Genomic DNA, 20,488 nt, shown 5'->3' with positions numbered 1-20,488 from the left:
TTTTGGTACCATTCTTTATTCATGGCTTTTGGGCAAAATTGTGAGTGAGCCCACTCCCTTGGATGAGAAGCAACCCCACACATGAATGGTCTCAGGATGCTTTACTGTTGGCATGACACAGGACTGATGGTAGCGCTCACCTTTTCTGCTGCCATTCCTGAGCAAGCTCTGCACTGGTGGCACTCGGATCCCGCAGCTGAATCCTCTTTAGGAGACGGTCCTGGCGCTTGCTGGACTTTCTTGGGCACCCTGAAGCCTACTTCACAAATGCAGCGGAATTTTTTTTTATGGGATTAAGTTAATTTTCATGGCAAAGAGGAACTTTGCAATTAATTGCAATTCGTCTGATCACTCTTCATAACATTCTGGAGTATATGCAATTTCCCATCTCAAAAACTGAGGCAGCAGACTTTATGAAAATTAGTATTTGTGTCATTCTCAAAACTTTTGGCCACGGCTGTATGTTGGCCATATGTACCAACACAAGTTGAACATGTTCCTCTTACAATATATAATACATGTGCACACGGAAATATTTAGTTTCGGAATTTCATTTTCGTCCGAAAAATAAATTGATTTAGTTACTCCCGAAATTCGTTTTTATTTATTTTGTTTTTTCGTTAGAAATTGCATTTGTCCGAAAATCCAAATGAATTAAGGTTGAATCTGCCATTGAATACTTATGGTGTCTGTCAAATGTTCAAAGAAGATTCGACGGAGCAGCGAAACTGTACGTCGAATTGTACATTTCCGGTCGAATGTTCCACCTGCAAGCTATAGAAGAATTCTAATGTTGTATGACTAGTAATAATTATATTAATTATTATTACTAGTCAACCAACATTAGAATTTTTCTATAGCCTGTGGGCCGAGCATTTGACCAGAAATGTATGATTGCGGCGTCTTACAGTTTAGCTGCTCCATGCTCCATCGAATCTTCTTTGAACATTTGACAGACAACTTAAGCCTTCAATGACAGATTTGATGTTTGTATGTTTGTATGTATTTCGATGCTTTGACGAATCTTTGTCATTCATGTTGAATTGTCAAATTAGTTCTAGCTATTTTACTGCTCCTCCTCTTTGGTTACAATCAGCCAATAACATTCATCATCATCATTATTTTTATTTTACTTCCCCCACCCAATTCCAGCAGCGATCTTTTCTCTCCATGTCGAATCTTTTCTCGCTATAATGTCGAATCTTTTCTCTCTATAATGTCAAATCTTCTCTCTCTATAATGTCAAATCTTCTGTCTCTATAATGTCAAATCTTTTGTCTCTATAATGTCAAATCTTTTGTCTCTATAATGTCAAATCTTTTGTCTCTATAATGTCAAATCTTTTGTCTCTATGTAGAATAATCTTGTACTAATAGAGTTAAGGTTAGGCACATTCGACCGACGAAAACGAAAATAAAGCATTTGTTTATGTTGAATCTTTCGGTTTTCGTATTCTGCACCTTCGTTTTTGTTTGTCAAAACAATAACGAAAATATATGAAATTCAGACGAAAAAGAATGCACATGTCTACTGAACGGAAAGAATCTAGCAGCTAGTAAAAGAAAATAATCAGAGGTTAGCCTTTAATACATTTTTGTGCTGAAATACATTGTCTGCTTTGTCCAAAATCTTCATTGGTCCAGTTGGATCAATTAGCCAGGGTGTGTGTACTGCAGAAGCATGTGTTACCTAGTTCCCTATTATACATGATGGATAATATTGATCACTTTGCAAAAATAAGGTGGATTTAAAAACCATTACAAAAAAAGTGATTTTAGACATAAAAAACAAAACAAAAAAAAAACATAAATATATTTAACAGACAACTGCAAACATTAATCTGTAGGTAATCTCTCCTTCACTACAAGCTCCTTCAAAGTAATCATTTCACCTTCAAAGCTGCTTCTTGTGGCCTTATTTTCCCCATTTTCAAATTTCTCTCTTAAAGACAGGAAGTCTTTTCCTAGTTTGTATGCTAATGAAATCAAAGTGTCCAATAATGGATTGTAATATCTGTGTCTTGGATGTTTCTGTAGCAGTTCCAGTGCTTTCATTCCAGTCTCATAAGCCTTTTCTAATTGGTCCATATCCTTATGGCAGACAACTAGGGCACACAGGGTTGTCACCATCATGATGGGACAATGATCAACCAGTTTTTCTTGAAGATAAAGAACTTGTTCCAATGTCTCTGTAGCTTTTTTGTACTGTCCTCCTCTGATACAGCTGTAGCCTTCTCCTAACTCTGATTCTATGAAAAATGTAACAAATTGACAGGATTTCCTTACATATTTTATAGCATACAACTCGCCAAGGTAGTCTTTAAGGGCAATCATCCTCATACGAATTATCTCCTCAGTGAGGTTTCCCATCAGAATTTTTTTAGGAAAGACCACATCTTCCATTTCATCCTTAAAGTCTTTTAATAGGTTTCTATGAAGTCTCTCAAAATCAGAGTATCTTCGTTCAATGAAGACTTTTTTTCCATCAAAACTTCCTGTCTTGATGATCACAATCTTGTACAACTGTTCAAGGGAATGGGTATATATAAGTAATAATAGTGTAAGTAGTCTATAGCAATATATATAGTCATTAGTCAATAAGTATGTTATTGCATTTTCTACCTTTAAAATGTATTTAGTTAGATGTCTGTAGTGTAAATATCCCTGTCTGATTGTATTGCTGTCAGTGTTCCCGTGGAGGAGATTGACCCTATCTATTTGTTTTTGTTACTGTTGTGACTAAAACAGAAATTGGAAATCCAAATGAGCAACCTGCGTCACTTCCGTTTTCCTTTAAACCATCATGAATTGCAGATTGTGACGAATTGCTGTTTATTTTCATAAATTGCTGTTTTAACACAACACCGGCAACCGGATAGAGTCCAGTGCACGATATTACAAGCAAAGATTTTTACTCCGCTCTGAAATTAACCAAGAAAATGGCCGCTTCTGGGGTGACAACTTTGTCCTCGTTAGCCGCTGTGCTGTGAAAACAGCAAAATCTTCCTGTACCAGACAGTATTCGGTAACCGGTGTTTTGTCAAAACACCAATTTGTCCAAATCATCAGATACTGATGGTTTAAAGAAAGCGGAATTGACGTGGTTCAATTTTCTGCCGAATTGCCTATAACTTGTCAAGACACCGGGACTGTCTAAGAGCAGATAGCCTGTCAGGGACCTGCCAATAGGTTCCGGCGCACGCGCATGCACGCACATACTACTACACAGTACCAGCAGCAGCAGCTGCCTGTACCTATGCACCAGCGTGCGCCAAATGCGCGTGCACGACGGATGTATGCGTGGCGGGAGCGCGCACGTGCACGTTAACGCACAATTGGGGCCATTTCTGCCTTTAAAAAGCCAGCAGCTGCAGTGACACTTTGCTGTCTGATCTGCATCGTTGTACCCGTATTCTGTGCCATGTTGAACCTGTTACCTATACCGACCCGGCTCCGCCTGACCACCCGAACCTCTCCAAACCAACCCTTGGCTTGCTCTGACTCTGCTCTGCCCTCCTGCCCACCGTTGCCAGACCCCGTGCCTGAATCTGGCCACGCTTATAGCCTGCAAGATGAACTGTCTGATTACCTGCTTGACCCGGCTTGTCTGACCCCAATACCAGCTGTTGCTCTATACCTAACCCGGCTTGCCTTAACAGCTCCTGCTGCCGCTATTCCAGCACCTGTACCAGCTCCAGAGTCGCTGATCCTCCACGTCTGCAAACGCTGTCTCTTGCACCAGCCCTTCCTGAAGGACTACCGTCTGTGCCGGACTGCTGCCATCACCAGGCACTCCTACCTCGCTGCGCTCCCGAGCTCGCTGTCTCCACTCCAGCAGCTCCTGAGCCAGGGCTGTAAGAGAGGCCTCCTCCTGCAAACTAGGCTCTGACTACAAGGTACGTTCCCATACATAACATAGCCCCTTACTTTTTAGATATTTCCTCTTACGTTCTGTTGTGTCTCTTAAACATGAAGGAAAATAATTATTAGTCATGGACGGGGGGGGGGGGCAAAGACATTCCCAGCTCCAGTGATGTACCCGTACATCGCTGGAGTTGTGACATTTATCAAAATATAATGATGTGCAGCTTCCACACACACCATTTTACAAGCAGACAGACAAATTTCTCACAGTTTTCATCCTTCCACTTGCTATTTTACAAGCAGAGACGTCCCATAACTTTGCTGAATTCAGTTTAATGTTTGGAATAAGCTTTTCACCCACAAATCCTACTTGTGAAGAAAATACACTTTATTCTGTATTTTCTCACAGGTTCGTTTTTTTTAAGAACCCCTGGACCGATCTGGGTGAAATTTGGATATGTTGATCCCCAAATCGGGGCCATCAGGGGATATGTAATTGTAGGGATACCTTGTGTGGAAAGGGGTGTTCCAACTTTTGTGAAAATTGTGTGCTCTCTGCCTGGAGATAATAGGTTTATTCCGTAACTGATCTCAATATCTCCCAGGCATAGAGAGGGCTGGAGTGGGGTACTTCTGTTTCAGCTTCACCAATGACTCTTGTGTCTAAAGTCATCCTATGTCCACGAGGGGCATAGGATGACTGAGAAATTATATCTTGGATTACAGGATATGGGACAGTAATGATAATTCACAATGTATTCCAGGATATCTTGAAATATTACAGGTTGTTGATTCTACACCAACCGGTCAATAGAAAGAGTGATTCATTCAATGTGGGAACACAGACTGTTAAGGTGTTTAATATCGTCTGCTACTGTCATGTAAATGAACCTTAGTCTGGCTCTCAAGAACCTTTCATTGTGTGATGCTAATTGACATTGTATTGTGTGAATTTCTATTGATGATAAATGTGTATTGTATAGCAGGTGAGAAGAGCTTATCTCAGAGTCACCTTGTCTGGGTAAATGATTAGTAATTAGCTCATGTAGATTATCTCAGAGACAGATTGTCTGTCTCCTAAAGAATGTGTATTGGAGGCTCGTTACTACCCATTGTATGATGTTGTGGGTGGAGTGTGTCATTGTCCATTTGATTACTGCAAGTATTCTTTTTGGTGTATATAAGAGCCTGCCTTCTCAATCAAGATGTTCTATGCCTGGTACACCCTTCATGAAGTCTTGGCTCATGTTTGGGGGAATATTCTAACCATTGGGAAGAATCATCCTGAAAACTGCATTCATCTCCACTATCCCTCTACCTCCTATGGTAGCGATAATCACTTATGCTCGGCGATTGAGGGATGGAAAGAAGGCCGCAGTACCATAACCACTGCAGGTCTTAACACTACTCTTGTGTAGACTCATAGCATACTTCTTTATTTCACTTCCCTTTTTTTATTGCTTAAATAGTAACTCCACTTTTGTAAACAAAAAACACAACAACAATCCCCTCTGTGTGATCAATGTACATTGTAGAGATTTTAACAAACGTTGTTGACAATTCTTACCAGTTTGTGCTCTGAAGAAATAAATAGCTCTTTGATTATGTCAATGTGCAAATTGAATTTTAATGGGTGTGATTTTTTTTTTCATTATTCAGCTGATGCAATTGCAGCATTTTAATTTGGAAAGTTGCAGTGTCTGCATCACTTTAGAAGTAATTAGCCCTCAGAGTATCTCACCAAAAATTACATTTGTGTTGCAGAGGATGCCTAAAATCTGACTTAGATCATAGTGTAGGCTTCTGGGAAAATCAATGAGCCAATCACACAAGCAGGAAATTACATTTCTGGTAGTGTTCCGTACACCAACAGTGAAGGCCTCCAGTTTGCCATATTGCATTAAATTTTACAGGAAATAACAAAACTGCAGATTGAACATGTTTGTTTAACTACTTGCCTACAGGGCACTTTTACCTCCTTCCTGCCCAGGCCAATTTTCAGCTTTCAGCACTGTTATACTTTGAATGACAATTGTGCCATCATGCAACACTGTACCCATATGATATTTTTATCATCTTTTCCCCACAAATAGAGCTTTCTTTTGATGGTATTTATTCACGGCTTTAGCATCTGTATTAACCACCAGGGGTCCGCACTATAGCTGAAGTGTAACCTGCCTTCCACTATCAGACCTTCACTGCGAGAGATGCTATTTATGAGAATAATCACTTTTAGCTTTGCACTTGTTTACAAGGAACTATTCTGTCCATGTGCTGACAAGAAGCACGATGATAGGAAGAGAAAGCAGAGTGACAGAGACATAAGCTTGTCACTGTACTGCTTCTCCTTTCACTGTCCAGTGCCAGGCTGGGCAGGTCCATGATAATCTGGGCTCAGAGGAAGTGGTTAAAATTTTTACTTTACTGACCCTTTGCTAACAGCACTAGAAATGGGGTTGGGGCATCATCAAAAGACTGAGGCACAGAGAGAACCATAAACATTGTCAAAAGTTATATTCCCTCTGCTATCTCCTATCTGTCTGTGTAAAGCTCTCCCCTGCTTCTCTTCTTCTGTGGCATTCACTTAAAAATACTGGGAATGGAGGAGTATGCAGTGGTGTATTTAGGTTTTGTGCTGCCCCAGGCCTGACTAAACTTGTGCACTCCCTAATTTAAACATGACCCACCCCTTCCTGTCAATGCCACACCCCTTTTTGTTTAAGACCCACCCCTTCCTGTCAATGCCACACCCCTTTTTGTTTAAGACCCACCCTGAAATTTTCGAGTGGCGACACTAGTTCCGGGGGGGGAATTGATTCCCTTAATTTGCACAGATTTCCTCTCACTTCCTGTTTGGCTATGGGGCAGGAAGTGAAGGGAAATCTCTGCAATGGGACAGGGATGGTAAAAAATAAACTGACAGGGGCTATAACCCTCCCTTACTCTATCCAAAATGAAAAACAAGTGTTTCCTATAGTTCTACTTTAAGCACAAATTTCTGATAATTTTATGGAGAGGACTAACCATATAACCATGCCAATGGTGCATTAAAAAACATATAGCACATTGAGAAAGGTTTGTGGTCCGGGATGATAGGACAGTCAAAATTAGAAGCAGCGACCCCCCCCCACAGTTGCGGAATGCCGGTCGCCCGCATAATGGAAGCAGTGCGGCCGCTTTATGGTGATGTTAGACTAATTTGCCTCTCATCCCAGTCCACCCCATAAGACTGAAGCTACACTAACAGTGTAGCCCAAGCCGGTGGGGGAATCTTTCCGTGCTGCCCCCCCTGCAAAGTGCTGGCCTAGGCCAGGATACAGCGTTGGGAGTATGTGCTCGGGCCTAGTGGCCAATTGCTAGGCTGGAGACCTGCCACATGATGAAGGTAATCTCTCTGAGCTGGAAAACAGGACAACACTGGCTATTATGGTGGCAGCTGTGATGGTGGAAGGAATGGCTGTAAAACTCTACAGAAGTGAGTAAAAAGTCAGTTGGAGGTTGGGCTTTACACCAACAATGTCGCTTTGACCATTCAATGTCTTTCAAAAGCAAAACTTCACCTCTATCACATTTGGCACAGGACAATATTTTGGGGGGAGCAGGTACCTAGTTTGATAGGTGATCCAAGTGGAAATCTAGCCCACACCCTTTATGGACACGTCACAGATCCCAGAGGGCTTCGGGACCAAGCACTGCCCACGCATGCGCAGCGGGAAGTGGGCTGTGAATCTACAGGGAGTCACAGCTGGCTTCCCAAAGTAAACAGCAAGCACCAAGAGCTCGAAGACCAGCAAAGAACTGGCCTGGGTGAGGACAGCGCTAGATCCCTGGACAGGTAAGTGTCTTTTTAATAAAGGTACGATGTTACAATATTTGTAGCTGCTGACTTTTCATTTTTTTTCCCCAGGTTGATAGATGTTATTTCTTCAGTACACATGAATAAATGTTATCAGTTAGGTCATTATACCCACGTTTTATAGATTATTTTCTAAAATGGTCAGTTCCAAAGCATTGTGGCATGGCTAACGCTGTGCCATTATTTAAATAAGGCCGGGTTCACACTATTGCGAATTGGATACGGTTTGGCCGCATCCACCAATTCGCAATAGCAGGAAATTTTGACCGGCTCTCTATGGAGCCGGTTCACATATCTCCGCTGCGGCACAGGGGTCCTGTGCATCTTTTGCTCCGTTTCAGGCCCACATTAAAAAAAAAAATATATATATATTTTTTTTACTTTTTGCTATAACAAATATCCCAATTTAAAAAAAAAAAAAATTCTCAGTTTAGGCCGATACATATACTTTTACATATTTTTGGTTCCTGTTCTTGGTTGGCTTTGTACTGTATAATTATTTGGTGTGTCTAAATTCTGACTATTTTATGGTTCAAAAAGTCCCTTTAGTAAACATGCCTTTTTGTGTCACGAAATACTAACGGATACAAAAACTCTTAAGTTTTAGCAAGGTTTGAGGAACAGCTAAAAATGTCAACATTGTCTGTCACATCGCATCCCTGTACTTACAACATACAGTTTTGAAAAATGAAAAAGGGAAGTAAAGTCAAAAACTTTCTTTGTTTTAGTTGTCATTTATTAACATGAAAGATTAATGCAGCTTGGCTGCCAAGTTAGACTTGAAGTAGAATTATAGGCAAAATTTTAACTTTCATTTTGGATAGAGCAAGGGAGGGATATAACCCCTGCCATATTTTTATTTTTCGCCATCTGTGTTCTATTGCAGAGGTTTTTCTCCACTTCCTATGCCATAGCATGGTGTTATATCTGCTTGAAGTCTTCTTATGAGCTTTTTACCTGTGGTTATGCATGCAATGCCACAGGAAGATAACTATTCGGACATTGGGGTTGATTTATTAAAAAAAAAAAGTGCAAAATCTGGTGCAGTTGTGCGTGGTAGCCAATCAGCTTCTAACTTCAGCTTGTTCAATCAAGCTTTGACAAACAACCTAGAAGCTGATTGGTTTCTGTGCAGAGCTGCACATGATTCTGTACGCTCTAGTTTTAGTAAATCAACCCCAATGTTCTGGAGCAAGTGGTTTCATTTTCAATGCAGCATAATGGGGTTGATTTACTTAAACTGGAGAGTGCAACAACCTGATGCAGCTGTGCATGGTAGCCAATCTTCTAACTTCAGCTTGTTCAATTAACTTGCCTAGCAGTATTCCCGAGTCTGGCTCGGGGTGGAATTTTAGTACCATTAGCGGTATCCCTGAGCGAGACTCGAGATCGCATTGCAGGATCCAGGCAGTTACTTACCTTATCCCCTGGATTCTGCGATGTCTCCTCGCTCGATTCACACAGTGCCCGAGTGCCGCCGAGCTCTGTTCCCTGCGACGTTGCGACGCACGGGGGCAGAGATCGGCGCCAAATTCAGAAAAGTAAAAACATGCAATACGCACAGTATACTGTAATCTTACAGATTACAGCACTGTATAAAATAATTACACACCCCTTTGTCCACAGTGGTCTGTCCAGCATGCACTTTTATATAATAAAGACTGTTTTTTTCTGCCTAGAAACTGGAGATTGTCCATAGCAACCAAAAAGTGTCCCTTTATGTCAAAAGTGGTTTTAGACCAGCTAGAAAACAGCGATAATAAATTAGTATCGAAGAAAGGGAATTACCGCTCCAGATGGAAATGCTTGGTTGATCAATCGCCTCCTGGAGACCACGGGTGCTGGCAGTGCATATAGCAGAAAACAAAAAAGAAAATATTTGGACAGCCCAGGAGTGCGGCTGTCCAAATATTTTATTTTTTGTTTTCTAATAAATTAGAATTCCTTGCAGAATTGAGCGATAGCGATTTGTGGGGAAATTCGTTGATGACAATTCAAGCGACGATTCTGCAACTGAGCAAATTTCAGTGTTTTTGATTTGTATACATTATTGTTTAATTATTATTATATTATTATTTGTTATAATTATTTATAGTTAATTATATTATAATTTATGATTTTGTGTTTCAAACTTTATAATACCCAGGATGTCTACTAGACTCTTGTTTGGACAGATTTAAGTGAGTTATTCCTAAGAATTGCAGGCCCACAATATAAATTTTCCATGCAAAATAATGGTACCGCTTTTAGCACCTAAAATCTGACATAATCATACCGCCAGGGAGGTTAACGTTTGCCAAAAAAAAATGGAAGCCAATTGGTTTCTATACAGAGCTGCACCAGGTTTTGCACTCTCCAGTTTTAGTAAATCAACCCCAATGTCATCCTCACCCTGGACCTAGAACATCATCTTTTCTTTAGTAAATCTTGACATTCTACACAACACTTCTATGCAGAGTTTTTCCGGTCAGTTCACTATACTCAACTTATACTCATTTTATTTTTCCTTACCACAAACTTGGACAGAAAATCCTCAGCAATGCGAGTCGAATGGATTTGAAAAAGAAGCCTAACTGGCTTTCCGTCATATTTCTCCTTCTGCCAGTACAGCTGGAGTTCTCTTGTAGTCATAAGATGGTGCTCACGAGGAGGGGAGTTGTTATCTAGCCATAAAAATTATAAATTTAGTTTGAAGAAAACATGTGATACATTCTGGCTATAAAATACACTAGTGTCATTTAATGTGTAGTGATTAGGGTTGAGCGAACCCGAACCCGAATAATTGGAAAAAGTTTGGGTCCAGGAAAAAAAATGCGCGGAGGTCCCCGCAAATTCAATAACCAGACCCTTTAGGTCTGGTATGGATATTAAGGGGAACCCCGCCGTCAATTTAAAACAAAAATGACGTGCGGTTCCCCCTAAATATCCATAACCAGACCCGTTATCCGAGCACGTTGACCTGGCCGGCCGCAGAAAAGAGGGGGGGACAGAGTGCGGGCCCCCCCCCTCTCCTGAACCGCACCAGGCCACATGCCCTCAACATGGGGAGGATGTCCCCATGTTGATGGGGACAAGGGTCTCATCCCCACAACCCTTGCCCGGTGGTTGTGGGGGTATGCGGGCGGGAGGCTTATCAGAATCTGGAAGACCCCTTTAACAAAGGGGACCCCCAGATCCTGACCCCCACCCCTGTGTAAAATGGTAATGGGGTACACTGTACCCCTACCATTTCACAAAGGAAGTGTAAAGTCTTGTAAAAAAAAAAAAACACACACACACACACACACACAGTAGAATAAAGTCCTTTATTAATAAAAAAAAAAAAACTCCGGCGGTGATAATCCACTCGTTCCCGGCTTCCTGCTTCAACATTGTCCTGATCCTGCGACGGCTGCGGGTGATCTCCAGCGATGAGAAGATCCTGCGACGGGTGATCTCCACTCCAGCGATGAGAAGATCCATTCATCCGGAGCGCAGCATCCCCAGCTGGAGCTGTGACATTACTTATATAGAGGAGGCAGGGCCACCCGTCACCTGACCCCGCACCCTCTGACGTACCCTCTGCTAGGTCACTGGGGAAGCCCAGGAAGAGGGAAGACTATGGGCCGGCCAGGTCAACGTGCTTGGATAACGGGTCTGGTTATGGATATTTAGGGGGAACCGCACGTCATTTTTGTTTTAAATTGACGGCGGGGTTCCCCTTAATATCCATACCAGACCTAAAGGGTCTGGTTATTGAATTTGCGGGGACCTCCGCACATTTTTTTTCTAAAAGTCCATGTCCCATTGACTACAATGGGGTTCGGGTTCCAGAAAAGCACCAGAACGTCTTTGTAGTCATGGACTTGCTCACACCTTCCCACCTTCCTGTTGGCCAAAGACACAGCTCATCATAGACATGTACCAAAGGAAATGTGGGTGGAAGGGAGAGATATTGAAAGCTCCAGGTATCCGAGCTTCGCTCATTCAGAATGATAGGAATTTCGCCATAGAGGAGGATGAGAGATGTAGGTTCCTGCACTTTTTATTTGCTAGAAGTGCTCACTTTAAATATTAAATCACGTTACAGGTCCATGCACCTGTAAACTGCAGTACAATGGTGTACAAGTCATAGGGGCCACATAATCTGTACACATTTATATAACTGATGGACTTGTGTCTTTTATCATCCAGACTAACTATGTACAGTATCTCACAAAAGTGAGTACGCCCCTCAAATTTTTGTAAATATATTATATTATTATATAGAATTTATATAGCGCCAACAGTTTGCACAACGCTTTACATTAGATCTTTTCATGTGCCAACACTGAAGAAATGACACTTTGCTACAATGTTAAGTAGTGAGTGTACAGCTTGTATACCAATGTAAATTTGTAGTTTCCTCAAAAAAATCAACACAGACATTAATGTCTAAACCGCTGGTGACAAAAGTGAGTACACCCCTAAGTGAAAATGTCCAAATTGGGCCCTATTACCCATTTTCCCTCCCCGGTGTCATGTGACTCGTTATAAGGTCACAGGTGTGAATGGGGAGCAGGTGTTAAATTTGGTGTTATCGCTCTCACTCACTCATGCTGGTCACTGGAAGTTCAACATGTTCAAACTGAGCTGCAGCATGTGACCAAGACCATACAGCAGTTTAACAGGACAGGTTTCACACAGAACGGGCCTCACCATGGTCGACCAAAGAAGTTGAGTGCACCTGCTAAGTGTCATATCCAGAGGTTGTCTTCGGGAAATAGACGTATGAGTGCTGCCAACATTGCTGAAGAGGTTGAAGGGGTGGGGGTCAGCCTGTCAGTGCTCAGACCATACGCCGCAAACTGCATCAAATTGGTCTGCATGGCTGTCATCCCAGACAGAAGCCCCTTCTAAAGATGATGCAAAAGAAAGCACGCAAACAGTTTGCTGAAGACAAGCAGACTAAGGACATGGATTACTGGAATAATGTCCTGTGGTCTGATGAGACCAAGATAAACTTATGTGTGTTGTGTCACCGGCGCTCATCAATATTGGAAATGTGCTTAGTGTTTTTCCATACACTTATAATCAAATGATCTGCTGCAGTATAGTGAACACCTCAAAAGGTGTATAAGAATTGTGAAAAAAAGAAAATACATATGTGTATATAGGTACATATATATTACTGCGCTGATCCTATAAATTTGTGTAAAAATAAATATAAATATAAATACACCAGCAGTTTACGTAAATAAATCTACCCGCATTGACCCTTGGACATATATGAAAAATCATACAAATCAAATCAATATACCATGTAATATACCAGTACACACCAAAAAAACAAGTGCCCCAAAATTCAAATGAGTACAAAACTCAATAAGTGAAAATGTATAAAAAGTCCATTGCTCTTCAGAGAAAAAAAATGTATGCAAATTCCATGTGTTGAATTAACCAGTCATTGCGTCATCAGGAAGCCTTCCTGATGACGCAACAACGCTTGCGAAACGCGTAGAGGCTTCTGGGTAAACTGTATAGGCGGAACTAAGTCAAGTGTAACCTCCTGACGCTGAACCGCTTAGGAACCGAGGCGTGGAGCGCACACTGGCAGATAGCACAGAACGTTAGTGGAGATCGGTAACGCTGGAAAGACTTGTGCCGGTCGGACAGGCACAAAACAATGTGAGTGCAATTTTAATGGTTTTAATAAAGTAACATTATCTGAGCATACTACACTATATCGAGTCCATCTGTTTTAAGAGAAACATTTCACCCCATTGGGAAAGGAGTGCAGTGAGGGAGCTGCAAAGAAAGGAAAATCCGATTCTAACCTGGGAAACAGCGTGCTGGTTGTCCCTATAGGCGATTACTATAGTTTGGTCTGGTGAGTGTGCATTTTGGAAATGGCGGTGGCACAACAGGTGGGAGATTCACTAGCTTCTGGTTTATTCAACACATGGAATTTGCATAAGTTTTTTTCTCTGAAGAGCAATGGACTTTTTATATATTTTCACTTATTGAGTTTTGTACTCATTTGAATTTTGGGGCACTTGTTTTTTTTGGTGTGCACTGGTATATATATATTACATGGTGTATTGATTTGTAAGATTTTTCATATATGTCCAAGGGTCACTGCGGGTATATTTATGTGAACTGCTGGTGTATTTATATTTATTTTTACACAAATTTATAGGATCAGCGCAGCAATATATATGTACCTATATACACATGTATTTTCTTTTTTTCACAAGATAAACTTATGTTGTTCAGATGGTGTCAAGCGTGTGTGATGGCAACCAGGTGAGAAGTACAAAGACAAGTGTGTCTTGCCTCCAGTCAAATATGGTGGTGGAAGTGTCATGGTCTGGGTCTGCATGAGTGCTGCCGGGGCTGGGGAGCTATAGTTCATTGAGAGAACCATGAATGCCAACATGTACTGTGACATAGTGAAGCAGAGCATGATCTCCTCCCTTTAGAGATTGGGCCGCAGGGCAGTATTCTAACATGATAACGACTCCAAGACGACCACTGCCTTGCTAAAGAAGCTGAGGGTAAAGGTGATAAACTGACCAAGCATGTCTCCTGACCTAAACCCTATTGAGCAGCTGTGGGGCATCCTCAAATGGAAGGTGGAGGAGCACAAGGTCTCTAAAATCCACCAGCTCTGTAAAGTCATCATGGAGGAGTGGAAGAGGACTCCAGTGGCAACCCGTGATGCTCTGGTGAACTCCATCCCCAAGAGGGTTAAGGCAGTGCTGGAAAATAATGGTGGCCACACAAAATATTGACACTTTGAGCCCAATATGGACATTTTCACTTAGGATTGTATTCACTTTTATTGCCAGCGGTTTAGACATCAATGGCTGTGTGTTGTTATTTTGAGAAGACAGCAAATTTACATTGTTATACAAGCTGTACATTCACTACTTTACATTGTAGCAAAGTGTCGTTTGTTCAGCGTTGTCACATGAAAAGATAGAATAAAATATTTACAAAAATGTGAGGAGTGTACACACTTTTGTGAGATACTGTAACTGGGAACACAGGCTGCTGCACCATAGTCACATTTAGGCCTGTAATAGGTGCGCTTTATGTTCCCGAGTACATAGTTATGTACAGATGGTGTGTTTACACACTTTATGCCTCTGGTGGTTTATCTACAAGACTATACATTTACTATAATAACAAAAATGTAGAAAGACAAACATAAAAATATGGGTAAACACTACAATAATAATGTATAATATTTACTTACTGGAGATGTAGAACTTTCCTTTTAGGCCCCTTTCACACGGTTGGACCGTTCAGGTCCATCTGTCAGTTTCGTCGACTGACCTGAACGGCCGCACCATACATCCGACCTGATCCGATCTGCTAAAATCAGACGGATGGCGATACGTCGCCATCCGTCCATGGCGGATCGGATCGAGTGAGATCTGATGAAAACAGACATACCGTCCGTTTTCGTCCGATCTCTCCATAGGAGACAGTGAGCAGAGAGGGACCTGTCATCCTCCAGCTCAGTGGAGATCAGAGGAGAGATCTCCCGCTGAGCTGGTGGACCACTGAAAGTAGATCCGTCCCCGTGTGGAAGGGGCCTTAAGGATATATCCCCCTGGTGTAAGAGGGAAGGATTTCATTTGGGATCTTTTTTTGTAAAAATTTATTTTTATTACGTTTTATAGAAGACATACAGTAGAAAAGTTACTTGGCACAACACCAGTCACTCACATGGCCAACAATTTACCTATGATAGTCAATCTAACTAACAGTAACTCTAACTAGACATTCAGATAACAGTCCTTAAGCCCCCCCCCTCCCCCTAACACCACAAGCCTCAGTTTTCTTGCGCTCTACCCGAAAACATTCATATCCGGACAATAGTGCACCTAGTACTCAATTCAAAACCTTGAGGATTGTTCGTGCAATGCCCATTCACCTCCTGCATTAAACTCTATCAGCATTTGAATTAAAAATCTCCAGAAGTATAGTCAACCCCAGGACTGAACCCCAAGTGTCTCCCATCTCTATCCTAGGTGTTAAAAGGATGTACTCTCAACAACTGACAATTTCTACTGGTCTTTTTATCCCACTGTTAAATCAAAGTTATACCAAGCCTGCCAAACTTTTTTGAATTTCTTCCCACATCCTCCCGTCAAGTAGGTCGCTTTATAATGAGGCATCATTGAATGCATCAGCCCAGGACGGTTCGCGAACGCTAACCGCGAACGATCGCAAATGTCCACGAACCGCAAGTTTGCGGCGGGCCCCATTGACTTTAATGGCAGGCGAATATTAAAAACCTTCAGGTCATATTTGCAGCCACAAAATACTTACTAGCTGTGCACAAATAGTCCCACAACATGGACACTGACCTACCAGAAGTATTAAGTGAAAAACCGGATACATAAGTAAGTGCCGGCCATTACAGGCCCCAAAAATTAGCCGACAGGCGTTCACCTGACAGCAAACAACTTTGTATTCTGTGGCTGGTGGAACATTAGGCATTCAGCGAATACAGAAGTAAGTGTCGGCCAGTACAGGCCCAAAAAATTAGCCCACAGGCGTTCACCAGAATTTGAATGAAACATGGTCTACTGGTCACATGTGTTGAATTCCTCCGAGATCCATGCTTCATTCCCTTTTTTTAAATGTGAGGTAGTCAACACTGTTGTGAGCTAGACGAGTGCGCTCATCGGTCACGACCCCCCCCCTGCTGCGCTGAATGTCCTTTCGGACAGGACACTGGATGAGGGGCAAGCCAACAGTTCCATTGCAAATTGTGCAAGCTCTGGCCAGAGGTCAAGCCTGCCCACCCAGTAGTTCATCACTTCTCAGTGTATTCGGATGCCTGTTGGTCTAGGTGTTCCCTGATGCTGGATCCGGAGGACAGCTGTCGATGGGTCGGCTGAAAGAATGATCTCATCATTAGTGACTAAAACATCTTCAAACTGCCCTCTTCTTGCAGGCGCTGTTGGATTGGTACCCAAAACTGTTTCTCTGTGAGTGGAAATTCCTCTGCCAGCAGACGCAGAAGCAGAATGTAGCATTTCTCAAAGCAAGGCCTGGAAGTGCTGCATTCTGATAGCCCTCTGTGATGGTGGTAACATTTCCGCCATGTTTTGTTTGTACCGGGGTCTAAGTACGTTGCCACCCAGTACTGGTCCTTGCCCTTTATGCTTTTTATACGGGGGTCCCTCTGAAAACACCGGAGCATGAAGGCCCACATTTGCACTAAACTGGAAGCGCTGTACTGGCCTGGCTCCTGCTCATCATCCAGGATAATGTCGTCCGTGGATGGGGGGGGAGGAGAACGAGGACAACACCAGGGATCCCAGAAAGGTTTAAAGCATGCTCTTCTTGCTACTCCTCCTCTGCCCCAGCACCATCCTCCTCGGACTCCTCTTCAGACTCCCGTTGTTGAATTGTCTCAGGTGGAGTAGCCCCCCTGGGAATTCATCCAGCATTGCGACTTCCTCATCTTCCTGCTCCTCACAGCTTGATCAATGACACAACGCAATGCATGCTCCAGAAAGAAGGCGTAAGGTACGATGTCACTGATGATGCCCTGGCTGTGACTGACCAGTTTGGTGATCTCATCAAATGGTCGCAGAAGTCTGCATGAGTCGCGCCTGAGCAGCCAAAACCCAAGCACCCCAGAACCTGTCCTGCCGCAGAGTTCATACAGGTAGTCGTTAACTGCACGTTTCTGCTGGAGCAGCCTATCAAGCATATACAATGTTGAGTTCCATCGCGTCGGGCAGTCACAAATAAGACATCTGACGGGCAGGTTGTGTCGCCGCTGAATGTCAGCAAGGCGAGCCATGGCCATGTAAGATCTTCTGAAATGAGCCGAGATTTTCCTGGCCTGCCACAAGACGTCCTGGAGCCCAGGGTATTTGGCAACGAATCGCTGCATGACCAAGTTCCTCTGACTCCACCAGTTTATATGGCAGTAGTTGGCTGGCTATCAGTTCCAACAAGCCAAAATCCCACACTGCGGAGCCATGGGCCAGCGTCCTGGGAGCGCCAGATGTGACCGTACATGGTTGATGGCTCGCTCCTGATACATTAGGAGTCTGCTTTGTTCCTCCTGTGCAATGTAAGTTCGGCCTGCCTCTCCTCCATATCTGCTGGTCCATCTCTACCTCTGAACTCCCCTCCTCTTCCTCTCTTGTGGGCACCCACGTGACGTCTGTAGACACGTCATCATCGACGTCATCATCGACGTCACCTTCCCCATCACTAACAGTAGAGATCTCGGAGTAGGCAGCAACAGCGGGCACCAACCTCCTTGGGCTGATCTGAGTACTGTCGCCAGACTGCTGTGTTCCGGCTGTTGCTACCTCCTCTTCCTGATCCAATGCCAAGAATTGCTGCGCATCCGAAATGTCTTCTGATGGATCAGAAAATAATTTTTGAGACTCAAGCGGAGGGTATATGGTGGTGTTGGTGGCGAGCCACTCAACCAAGTCTGGTGTGTCCTTTGACGTAATCGAACGCACCTTGTGACACTTCCCACTTTGGCTCCGGTCTGGTGCTCCTGCCCTACCCCTACCACCCCTGCTGAAGGGCCTGCCTCTTCCTCTGTCTGTCATTTTTTAAATGACCCTGTGACTAAAGTCTCTAGAGAAGCGCAGTATATGTGGAAGAAGGTATATAACAAAATCTGTCGTTTTGGGGGGCCACTGGTTTATTTCACCAGTTATGAAACTTTTTTTTCAGGATTTTTTTTTTCTTATGTGTGTAGCAGAGGAAACGCAGTGAAAGAGGCAAAAATCCAGCAGTAACCAAATACACCGCCAGTCACAATGCTGCACAATACAAATCCACTAGAATATGCTTTCTATATTCAAAAGTATAAGTGTATATTACACCTATATACTGCAGTGCACAGCAAGTAGTACACCTATACCAGTGCTTGAAAGGACTTCTGTGAACCTGTTAGGTAGCGATTTGTGTCGCTAAACTCTGTCCCTGCTCCAAACAGCACCCTCTCCCTAGCATGACAAAAAGCAGAATGTAAGATAGCCGCCAGATCAGGTCTATTTAGAAGGTAGGGGGTATGTCCATGTGCTGAAATGTCTCAATTGGCTGTCCTGCAGCACCTGATGGATTTGTCATAGGTCAAAATTCTTACCCATGTAACATTGCGGACCGCCGCGAACATCGCCAGATGTCAGACGGTTCTGGCGAACCGGCAGGCCATCTCTAATATTGGGCAGAGCAAGTTTTCAACCCAATTTCTCCCAGTCCAGTGGCTGTATAAAAAAACATAACAGCATTTTTAGAGCCTTTTTTTACCTCCAGGACCTGCGATCATACCTGAGGCCGGCCCTCCGCTCCCTGTCCCTCAATGACAGGCGGGAATCGGGATCACCCCTTGGCTGGCCACACACCCTCACGAGTCCTGACCAGTGACTATGAAGGAAGCGGGCCAGCTCCTCGGCTCCGAGCCGGCGAACAGCTCTGCAGCTGGGGGAGCCGGTGGAGGTATATGTCAGTGTACTGCATGTGATAGTTCCCTCCCCGCGCACCTGCACAATCGCCAGCAGCAGACATACCCTCTCCTCCTCCGGAACTCCAGCACACACTGCTGCAGACCTGCCACACAGGGACAATGGCTCCAGAGGTTACATTCAGCGGGAATGGGTAGGTGACAGGCCATGGCTGCACCCTAGGTGGCAGTGCGCCCTTGGCGGCTGCCTAGTCTGCTTAGTGGTAGCGCTGGCCCTGCCCAGACTTGTGAAAGTCAAGTCAACAGCCTTTTTTTTTATTGCATTTTTCAATCGCCTTATCAGTCTGGATCTGAGCACAGGACCTCTCCTGTGTCTAGCTGTAGCTCTTCTCACTGTTCCACATGAGATGCTGGAAAGCTTATTGCCTGTGCCCTTGGACAGTCCTGCCTTGTATCTTGTTTCTGGTGAACCTCAAACCCTTTGTTTTTCCCATGAACTTCTTGATTTAAGCCATGTTTCTGCCGCTGACCTTATCTTTGCTATTACTCGCTATTGACCCTTGGCTTGTTCATGACTACGTTTCCATCTGATCTCAACCAGCTACTACTCATTAGTGACCTTGGCTTGTTCATCAACTACACCTCTGTCTCATCCAATCAAACTAATGCTTTTGGCATGTTCATCGACTACACTTTAGCTTTTTCCTTATGTGCCTCATCTGTTGCCTGACCCCCATTTGCTTTTTTTCACCGTGGAATCCAGAGGTCCACCACCTGGCATTAGAACAAAGCAAAACCCATCTCCACCATCAGGAGCTCTACTTTAGACTGGCTAGTGCTTAGACCCTGTGCTTTGCTTTAGGTGAGCCTGTGTGGGGGGGGGGGGTCTGCTTATATATTATAGCAGCTGCATATTCGTGAACCTACAGCCACTGACCTCCAAGCCTGATCCCAAACCATAACAATAGTGTAGATAGAAATATCCACTCTCCATTAAAAGTAATGCTGTCCAAATGCTTAAAAATTATCAAAGCAAATCTGAAACAGTACAGGTATTTTAATATATATTGTCGTGTCCTGCCCTAGTCTGGTTAAATGTGGTTTTTGGCTCTGCTGTACTCGGTTAAGCAGCTATTTGATTTTAGGTCTGGTCTCCCTAAGCCCTGTGGTTGATTGCTCCTGCCTGCCTCTGGAAGAAGCTTTCAGAAATAGAGTGGGAATGTCAGCCATTATGTCCAGATAGCAAGGATAACTTGCAACAAATTTGTGTCAGTGATGAATTGTAAGGCCTCGTACACACGACAGAGAAACTCGTCGTAAAAGAAACATCGTTTTCCTCGACGAGTT

General features: G+C 43.3%; 1 protein-coding gene across 2 annotated transcripts in view; it reads right to left on the bottom strand.

The window, feature by feature from the left end:
• Positions 1–1,556: 1,556 nt before the first annotated feature.
• The window catches only part of SNX20 (sorting nexin 20), a 66,034-nt gene continuing 47,102 nt past the window's right edge, over positions 1,557–20,488 (bottom strand). For both annotated transcript variants that reach the window (XM_040328705.1, XM_040328704.1), the window contains exons 3-4: positions 10,231–10,382; positions 1,557–2,522 (exon numbers count right to left, since the gene is read on the bottom strand). In XM_040328705.1, coding sequence (XP_040184639.1) covers positions 1,836–2,522; positions 10,231–10,382 — 839 coding nt within the window. In that variant the 3' untranslated portion in view covers positions 1,557–1,835. The remainder of the gene's footprint in view (positions 2,523–10,230; positions 10,383–20,488) is intronic.

Source organism: Rana temporaria, chromosome 11, assembly GCF_905171775.1.
Source record: "Rana temporaria chromosome 11, aRanTem1.1, whole genome shotgun sequence".
Lineage (NCBI taxonomy): Eukaryota > Metazoa > Chordata > Amphibia > Anura > Ranidae > Rana > Rana temporaria.
The sequence above is the reverse complement of the archived record's forward strand: the minus strand, read 5'-3'. Positions and strand labels throughout refer to the sequence as shown.